At 38.2% G+C, this 9,876-nt stretch overlaps 1 protein-coding gene across 1 annotated transcript; it reads right to left on the reverse strand.

The window, feature by feature from the left end:
* Positions 1-2,029: 2,029 nt before the first annotated feature.
* ebag9 (estrogen receptor binding site associated antigen 9) lies at positions 2,030-8,255 on the reverse strand. Its single transcript, XM_060869197.1, has 7 exons — positions 7,985-8,255; positions 7,429-7,525; positions 4,653-4,731; positions 3,673-3,831; positions 3,466-3,573; positions 2,949-3,040; positions 2,030-2,465 (listed from the first exon to the last, which is right to left on the reverse strand). Exons 2-7 carry the CDS (start codon positions 7,509-7,511, stop codon positions 2,348-2,350), a joined length of 639 nt encoding a protein of 212 aa, XP_060725180.1. The 5' UTR covers positions 7,512-7,525; positions 7,985-8,255; the 3' UTR covers positions 2,030-2,347.
* Between the last annotated feature and the right edge of the window lie 1,621 nt (positions 8,256-9,876).

Consider the following 9,876-nt stretch of genomic DNA (forward strand, 5'->3'; position numbering starts at 1 on the left):
TTACAATGTGTGGGAAACAGGTGGCATGGTGGTGCTGTAGTGCAGTGTTCTGGTCAGATTTCTGGTTCCTCCTAGCTTTTATCTGTGGGCATGGTGCCACTTGATGGACTGGCATCGCCTCTAGGCTGTATTTCCACCGCATGTCCATTGTTCCCAGAATAGACTCCAGATACACTTTGGTTCTGACAAGGATAAAGCATTTACTGAAATTAATTGAGTGATATTTTAGAAATTGTGTTGGGGAAATGCAAAAAATAAACAACTGTATTTCAGTTCTGTATAGCCTATAGATTTCAAAACCATGGGAAGGTTTTCCAGGCCACCATACAAATCTTAAATGTGTATAAATTCCTTCATTTTTCAGTTTCTCAGAAAATTAGTTAAATGTATATTAAAAATAAGCACATAATCTGAGGCATTCCATATAATCATTAACAACATGGGTATTGAAAAGACCTCTTCCATTTTGAAAGAATAATTTGGTCTTCTACCTGCAATAATGCTCTTTAACACAATTCAAATGAGGTACAAAGATCATTTAAACTGTCACACACCATCTTTTCTTCCTGATTTAAAAAAAAAAAAAAAAAAGCTTTAATATAAAAGTGGGTCGCAGGCTGTATGAGCTTCAGTGGGCTGGGGGCGCTGATAGGGAAACAGATGGGGGATTACGAAATCATTCTGAGGGCTGGAATATTCCACTAGTCAGAGAAACACGACCTTGAATAAGCTCTGAAAATGCACAAGTGTTAAATCATTTAACAAGGCATCTCTCACACTGTGTTCAGCCATGACATTAAAACCTAACGCACTGCGAGGATTTACATGCTTCTATTTCCATTTGCAGATCTGATTTAGAGGCAGTGCAACACCTACACCTGTAAAAAAAAACTCTTCTAAAAAGCATGGCTGTTTATATTCAATAATCACATCTTTTTTATATATATACAGTATAGAAATACAAACATTTATTACAGGGAAAGAATGAAATTGTGCACAGCATGGGAACAATGTTTGTGAAATGACAGGCACATGTCTCATTCATTGCTTAAGCCTGATTTCCCAAATGTACTGCAGAGCTGCCCTTTGAACGTTGTCTCCAGAATGTAATCATGATCGTTCGTGCTGTAAATCCTCAGAGAAACTTTCATGTCTAGTGGGACACAAGTTAAAAGGATGGCTTGGGGTAAAATCTAATTTACATAAATTTCCAGCATACTTCAGCCAAGACATTTGGTGTCCATTTTGTGTGACATTTGCATAAGGTAAAATTGGTGGTCATAAGTTCCTGTTGTTTGTTTCAGGGCAAAATGTCATAATGGACATTTGGAATTCCTTATCCCCTGAAATGTTTTAATAATATAAGCACTTTAAATTATTACCTGCAACCAAAATCTCTCATGACAATGATCCTTCATCATTACCACATGCACATGATATCCACCAACCCATCACCTCAGTAGACCTTTGAGTATTAGTTGAGATGTCATTGGTCAAACCTGCAACAAATAACCAATGTAAAGGGAAAGAGGAAAAAAAAAAAGAAAAAAAGAAAAAATCAAATATACAGAACTGCTGTCAAAAACCTAACCATGTTACATATGGAATGGGTTGAACAGAATCTGCATCTGGTGCTTCATATGCTACTGCATTGATTCCTGTTAAATTTAAGTCAGATAAGTCACAAGGTGCTTTGATGACACTCCAGGCGTTCAAAAACTGCCATGTTTCCATGACAACCAACAGTTTACCATCCACATCTCAAGAAATACTGGCTTCAGTCCTTCATTCCATCCCACATACACACCATTTTCAGACATTTGCTAAACAAGCACAGAATGTTCTATTATTTTAGTGATTCAGAGAGACGTTTCCTTTCCCTTTTTTTTTTATTTCACTCTCAGGTGACCTTGTTGTTGTGGAAGCAGAACATCAGCCCCCACAAACCCACCCCCGCCCCCGCCCCCGCAAGTCCTCTTTCTGCAGTCATTGTGAAAATCAATTAAAGAGGCAAAAACAAAATCCTCAGTCTCTTTACAGTTAATTTTTATAGATATAAATACAAATGCACTAAAGCTCCAGCTCCTTCAGTATGTGTACTATTGGCTGTCAGCTGATGGCATTGTACAATTTATTTCAATAAAGGGTACATTGGGTTCTACACAATAAAAGAAAGAAAACACAGTAAATCAGGAAAACTTGGGGGGAAAAAAGTTAAACAGATTCCAAAAATGATGGCTGAAGACATGAAAACAATGACATGTTGAGCTGGAAATAAAAAGTGATGAAAGGTACAGTTTGGAGAATAATGTATGGGGGTTTTAATGTCCAGTGTTGCGTAAAAATGTTAGGAAAGCTTTACTGCCATCTTTTGCTCCTTCTTTAACATTCTCTGTGCCTCTTTCTCCATCTTCTTCCTCTGCTGTTCCATGGCACGCTTCTCCCTCTCTGCCATCTTCTGCTGTCTGAAATCCAAAACAGATGAATGATTAGATAAAATCCCAAATATATAAGCCAGCTCATACTTTTTGTTTTGCTTTACTGTCAAGTATGCTTTAATACTGAGAAGTGAAAAGACACAGAAGAAATTAAGTAAGAGGAAAGGTGCCTGAAAAACAATTATAAAACCAGTTAATGAGCTCTACAACAGTGCACTCTGTTGAATCTGAATGTACCTTACTGCCATCTAGTGGACAAGTGATTTAAATACATGTTGTGTCCACTACTCCAATTGTTTCAAGTAAAGCTGAATGGTCCCCCTCCCCTATCTCCCTCCTCGCTCCCTCCCCCCATGCTCTCCCACAATGAAACCTGTATCTCTGTAAAAACGATTGTTTTTTTGTTATACAAAAATCATTATGCAAGGCCTAATAACATTAGTATAACAGCAAGCCCTTTACCTTTAGTGTTTAATTACTTATATAAAGTTTCTGATTCTACAACAATACCTTAACACTTCTTCTGCCTCCCACGAAGCATCAGACTCATCCTCCCAGGCATTTGTGTCCTCTTGCCAGGTTTCCATGTCTCCCAGCTCTGCCTGTATGCCACAAGCACCGGAAAGCTAAATACGCATGCCTTAAGTCACCTAACACATCTATTCACCATGTATAGGTGAGTTAGATGGAATCCACATATTTGTAAGGTACACAGCATAAATTACTGTAACACTTTTATACCGTGTCTGAATTAGTAGATCGTTAGACGTTAAATCATTAGTTTTTATCAAAATGAGTCTGTATTACTGGCTCAGTTTGCTTAATATTCAGGGAGAGCCGTGTGATATAAAATGCATCTAATCTGAGAACTTATATTAAAAATACTTCAAGGCTAATTATGATATTTTCCACAGCAAATTATTTTACATTACCATTTAGTTTAATTTTTTTAATCGATATTATATAAGTGCCTTGACCAGGTGGAAGGGAAAAATATTGTATACAGACACAGTAGCGCAGCACTCACAGAAGGCTGGATAAAGGACATATCCTGAGTGACCGCCAGTCTGCTTGAGAATCCTGTAGTGGTATCAGGGAGAGAGAAATTCACAGGCTCCCTTTTCTTCAAGACAATCTGGCAAGATGATTACAGAGATTTGAGGATTAAGTTAGTTGTGAACCACCCAAACTATTCTGGAGACAAATAAAAAAAAAAAAACAAGCACAACCCTACTTTTTGTGTTTTCCTGATTGTAGGAGCCATGTCTTTGAAATAATCTGGCTCTTTATCCTCCACCTGGTTCTGCTGGGATGGAACAGCTCCATTACCTCCCTCGATCTTTATACTCGTCGGCGCCTCTTCATCCCATGAGCTCCACTCCTCGATCTCTGGCTATACAAGAATGGTGTATGTTACATAAAGTTGTACAAGAATATTAAACTGAATCCACTTAATGAATACAACATCGTGAAATAAAGATTATTCAGTCAGGTTTTGACCTGATGCTCCTGGGCTGCTGTGAGTTGCTTTGATAATCCTGTAAGAGTAATACACTCATGGGTCCCTGGGATTTAAACTCTCAACCTTCCGATCAGTAGTCCAATAACTTAAACACTTAGCTACCACATCCAACTTCAGTAGGCCAACTTCACATCCACTCAGCCAATCAAATAAGATCTGCATCATTAACCAGTAGTGAATTTGTTTCAGTAGCGAGTAATGAATATTAGCTGTAGCATTTCTGACTATATTAATACCATTATAATGCCATAAACGTTTGTGTGTTTATTTCCTTTACACATAAGCTAAACCATTTATATGTGAAATGTGTATTGACTTATCACTTGCAGCTGTGACATGATTGTATGCAGTGAATGTTGCACAAACTATAGTATAAACTGATCTTCCACTGCTGGCTTGTAATGAACACTTTACCCCACAGAGGGCAAAACTTCAAAATCATACAACCTTGAGGGCAAGCAGCATGAAATGAATCATTTTTACTTTTACTGCTTTCCTCGTGTTCCACTTTACTGCTCTCTTTCACATGTTTCTGCTGAAGATGCACAGCTCTATTAATGTTACATAAATTATAGGCTTTAAAAACAAATTGTGATTTTTAAACTTTATTTAAGGGACTACAAATCAAAGGAGCTTTAAAAGCTTCTGATTGAGCAGAAAATAACATACAGGTAAAAAACACATTCACTAACCTGTTTGGGAACAGAGGAAAAATCAACTGTAGTAGGGAGTGTGATTTGATCTCCACTTCGCTTGCGTGATCTCCCAGTTCTAAAAACAAGAAAATAACTACATTGTTAGAGAGTTAAGGAAGTGTTAAGTACTTCTTATATGTTGTCTGCCTCCTTTAAACAGATGTCAGCAGCGATTACCTTATGATGTAAGTTTATTGCCTGATGGTGTAAACACTGTTAAACACAATGTTTACAGTTCAGCATTTCTACCTTCGCAATGTGCATTTTTCTTTGTTCGTGGGGTGCAGCTTGATTTTTTTACACTGTAGTACAATAATTTCACTGTGTTTAAATGCTTACAGAACTCTGCACATGACAATAAAACAGGAAAAAATACAAAACCAAAACTGACCTGGTTATTACCTTATATGGTCATGTTCTGTTCTACATGTTCTGTTATAAGTGGTCAGGATTAATACTAACAATATTAAAACAACATTGTTTTTCTGCAATCAAACCACATTGAGATTGCCCCCTTTTAACATTTTGAGACTTCCCGTGTGTGTGTGAAATCTAATAATCATCATGTGTTGGCACCGTCTTTCACCTCCTGATGCCAAAATCACTGAGCTGTTACAGAATAAAAATTCATTCTGATTTCCAGTTCATATCATCTTTATCATCTCCAGACACAGAGAGAAGAAAGAGTGACAATAATTGTCATTTTTTTGTACTCTCCCGCCTTGACACATGGACTTTAAAGATGTTGTTTTATATAACACTGTATACCCGGAATAATGTTGTTTCAGTTTTCCATCCAACTTGACCAACTACATGTTCACGTTGATTTCTCCCATACAAGTGCAGCTGTACTTATACTATATTTCTATATCATTATATTATACTATATAAGCAATGTTTATAATGGCGGCTGCATCAATACCACTTTTCTTCATGGAATATGAGTTGAGTTTTGTTAATCCTCAACACCCAACATGTATAACCTACATAAACTACTCTGCTCAGTCTTCCTAAGGTTTTATATAACTGCATTAATAAGCTATGTTACCTTACAATACCTTAGATCAAATATGTTGTAATGGGGAAGAGCAGATTTTGTTTGACTTTGGAAAAGCTCTACAGTACAGCTGTAAGTAAAAGTTGTTTCTCTTGTAGTCAATGACTGACGGTGGCAGATCGCCAGAAATACTTTCACATACTTTGTAAGAGCTGTTATTTTCCTCTCACCTATGATTGTCTCTAGACATTTTTCTCAGCAGGCCAGCTTTTGTTGCTGTTGATTGCTGAGTGTGTTGCTAGAAAAAAAACTCCTCTTGTTGAGATTTATGTTTATGTTGTTTACATTTTATCAGGTTATTTGTGTTGATGTTCTTGCTCCTGATATTTTCCAGAAGCCCAGTTCGCAGTCTGTTTAGTTTTGACTGTAATAATTAATCATGAAATACGAACAGATTATTGCCATGTCATGTCGAGTGTCAGCATGGCAGTGTGTACTGGGTTCACACTACATGCTATCTGGTTTCAGATGCTGACATTGTGTGCATGGTAACTTGTACCAGATATTTGCCAAGCCCTGACCATCACACCCTTATCGTGTTGAAGATCCCATTACAGATTTAGTCCCCCTTTCCTGTTATGAAAATCTCCAATCATCTACAAAGGCTTTCTGTGAGATTCTGAAGTGTAGTTGTGGGGATTAGTGATCATTCAGACACGAGAATATTAGTGAGGTCAGGCACTGATCTCAGGTCTGTAGTTTATCCCAAATCTTTAGGTCCTGAAATGGAGGCAATGTCATGTTTGGCCCCTTCATTTTAGTAAAGAGAAATCTTTAAATTTTAGCATGCAAAGTCATTCTAAACAACTGTGTGACAATACTTTGTAACAATATGGAGAAAGCCCACATATGGGTGTAAAATCAGGTGTTCAGAATTACTGGCCATATTCAGTCCCTCCATGATTTATTTTTTTTTTGTGTGATTTTTACAGCCAAAAAATGTTCGACTGTACTCCAGCTTAATTCCAAATTTGAGATTTTTCTCCTTTTTTGCAGAAACCTACTTGAATTAGTGAAACTACAAGCTGTTTTTCTTTTAAACAGCTGCTAGCAAAATCACAATTGTTATTACTACGATAGCTGTACTCGTGTTCAAATACGGCTTTGGCTGAACGTGCGTTATATCGCACAATACATCTTCACACGAAACTGAAGATATTTTAATTGCAACCTCTACTGAATATTGCAGAATTTGCTCGATTTTGCGCTAATCTCTGTCATCTTAAAATCATGAAGCCCTAAAGGAACTGACAGTATATTCATAGAAACTTTACAGCAATACGACAAATGTGTGTTTGTTAATTTTCATGGACAGTGTGTGAGATTCTCAGTGGTGGTATGTTCAGGTCAGTGTAGCAGTCGAAGGAATGGCGGGAGAAGCAAAGCACTGCAGAACTCAGTGATACACCCTAAGCTGTGCACTATATTCTTACTCCATGACACATCTAGGTATTAGCAGTACCCTACAATTTCCATAACAGGACAGGGCGCATTCATGATTGTGTTTAAACAAACTTTCACTGCAATTACGCTTAATAAAAATTAAACAGGAGGTAGACCACCGTGTTAAGGCTCTGTCTGAGTAACGTGACAGCACAGAGCAGCTTTTAATGTTCACAGCCTTGGATCAAACCTGCATAAAACATCTTTCAGCATAAAAGCTTTGAACAAACAGCAGCATCTATAAAAACATGCACAACTAGTCCAGGGACTCACCTGCATATGAGCCTTTTAAAGAATGACAGGATGGAAGCTATGCATGTGCAGATCTTAAACAGACGAAACTGGGTCACGGCCATGGTGATAGCAGTGTCTGAAACAGAATAGAGACATGCTACAATTAAACCAATTCAATCGTGCCACAAAACACGTCTACAATCATGCCATATTGTAGCTAAATCCTGTGCGACCTTGTAACAGCAAAACAACATGTTCTAGCTGGCTAATGTCCAGTTATTTAGATTATTATTACGAAATCAATCTAATTATTAGTATTTATTATTTTTATTATTAATAATAATCCACCAATGGAGATGTCAGTGCTCTAACATACAAGAGCAGGTTATGAATAGATAGCAACCCTAGCAGGCTAGCAGGTTAGCCTAGCCGTCCAGCTATGCTAATGTTACACTGAAGCGTCACTAAACTTCTAAATCATTTAATACACATAAACAGTTTATCTATAAAAACATGCTGTAATCTATTCGGTTTAATCAGAGCACAATCAAGGCCCTTGTCACACAGGTATCTTAGCTATCGTGTACTCACTCACCAGGCAGACATCCGGGTAACTCTCAGTGGCTGCATAGCATTAGCTAACTAGCAAGATGCTGAAAGTGAGCCACGGTGTTTACTAAACAACTAGCATACGCTTATTTAATGTAAATCCGAATTATTTTCTTTTAACACGCAACAAAAATCATTTTGGATCCTTAGCTGTCAAACAAGGCGGTTTGGTCAGCAAACAGGCCAGTGTGTCTGTTTGGCACTGAACCCTAAAGACACCATGATAGTGTGGCTTCTCTTTCTGACTGCCAGGGGGACGCGTGCGTACGCGCACACAAGGGATCGCGCACGCACGCACGCGCGCGCTCACACAGATTTTTATGTAGTCTGCCGTAACCGGATATATCAAAAGAAAAGCCAATTCAACTTCCGACTTCGGGCGGACATGATCTGACTATCAGCGAACATGGACGATTTAAGTCAACTGTATGCACCAGTGATGAAGTGATGAGTGTTTAAGTACACTTTCACCCTGAAACACCTTATCCGAACTACCTCGGGTCACGGGGAGCCTGTGCCTGTCTCAGGCGTCATCGGGCATCAAGGCAGGATACACCCTGGACGGAGTGCCAACCCATCGCAGGGCACACACACACTCACGCAATCACACACTACGGACAATTTTCCAGAGATGCAAATCAACCTACCATGCATGTCTTTGGACCGGGGGAGGAAACCGGAGTACCCGGAGGAAACCCCCGAGGCACGGGGAGAACATGCAAACTCCACACACACAAGGCGGAGGCGGGAATCGAACCCCCAACCCTGGAGGTGTGAGGCGAACGTGAAACACGTTCAATATGTTTGTATTGAAATTTTTGATATACTTATATATGTAAAAAAAAATATATATATTTTTATTTTTTTAATAATTATTTATTTGTTTGTTTATTTATTTATGTATTTTTTACTATCACAGGGGGTCATTCCGAGTGCAGTTACAATGGTGTTTAAGTGAAATGAACACTTTCAGACAGTGACAAGTTCAGGTTTCACTGTTGCACTATATGTTCCAAGGTTTGTGGTCACCTGACCATCATAATCAAAAAAAAATATCCAGTCATTGGGAACAAAGTTGGAAGCACACTAGGATGTATACTGTGGTGTAAAAATGTGTAATTATTGGAACTAAGAAGCCATGCCAAAAGCTGTTCCTCTAGTACAACAGTTTTTTGGTGCACAAAACAAGCTCAGTGAAGACAGTGGAATGTTGACTGCATCCTAGGCAGTTTCATCTATCATCAGTGCCTGATTGCACAGATGTGCTTGTGAATGAATGAACACAAATCCCACCAACCGTGTTTTAAAATCTAGTGAAATGCCTTCTCAGAAGAGTGGGCCGACTCTGATGGGAGTTTCACCAAACACATATGAATGTGATGTGATGATCAGGTGTTCACAAAATTTTGGCCATATTGCATAAGTCCTACAAACAAAAAAATAAGAACATCAGTTCTCACTTAACATTTTCCAGCAATTATTGTCATTAAATGCAGATATATGATGTATGACAGAGACAGAAGTGTTAACAGCATTATTACCATGAAAGATGAACCTGTGGAAACTAATGTGTTTGAGCAAAGTGTACAGAAAAGGTGGTGAGAGAGCTGGACAGACTGAAGAGCTGAAAACACTTCAGTTTTTTAACTGCACACTTTTATTAGACATCTTGTTGTGTGCTGTGTATACATAGCAATAGCAACACAATTTGTGTTAATCATCTTCTAGGCCTTAATCTGGGTAACTGTTTAACTGCATGTATATTTTTGGCTGGCTATTGCTGATTTTTTAATTATTCATCCCAACATGGTGCATCAAAATTCCAGCACTGCTTTATACAGCACCAAACACTAACATCCACCTGCTATTTCTACTTGG

The sequence above is a fragment of the Tachysurus vachellii genome, chromosome 5, assembly GCF_030014155.1.
Source record: "Tachysurus vachellii isolate PV-2020 chromosome 5, HZAU_Pvac_v1, whole genome shotgun sequence".
NCBI classification, from domain to species: domain Eukaryota; kingdom Metazoa; phylum Chordata; class Actinopteri; order Siluriformes; family Bagridae; genus Tachysurus; species Tachysurus vachellii.

Bases quoted from the DNA above. Each gene is read 5' to 3' on its own strand.
- ebag9 (XM_060869197.1), bottom strand. From the start codon at position 7,511: ATGGCCGTGACCCAGTTTCGTCTGTTTAAGATCTGCACATGCATAGCT. The intron at 3,832-4,652 runs GTTAGTGAATGT...ATTCTTGTATAG, and splicing joins TTTCCTCTGTTCCCAAACAG to CCAGAGATCGAGGAGTGGAG. The intron at 3,574-3,672 runs GTAGGGTTGTGC...TCATCTTGCCAG, and splicing joins CAATCAGGAAAACACAAAAA to ATTGTCTTGAAGAAAAGGGA.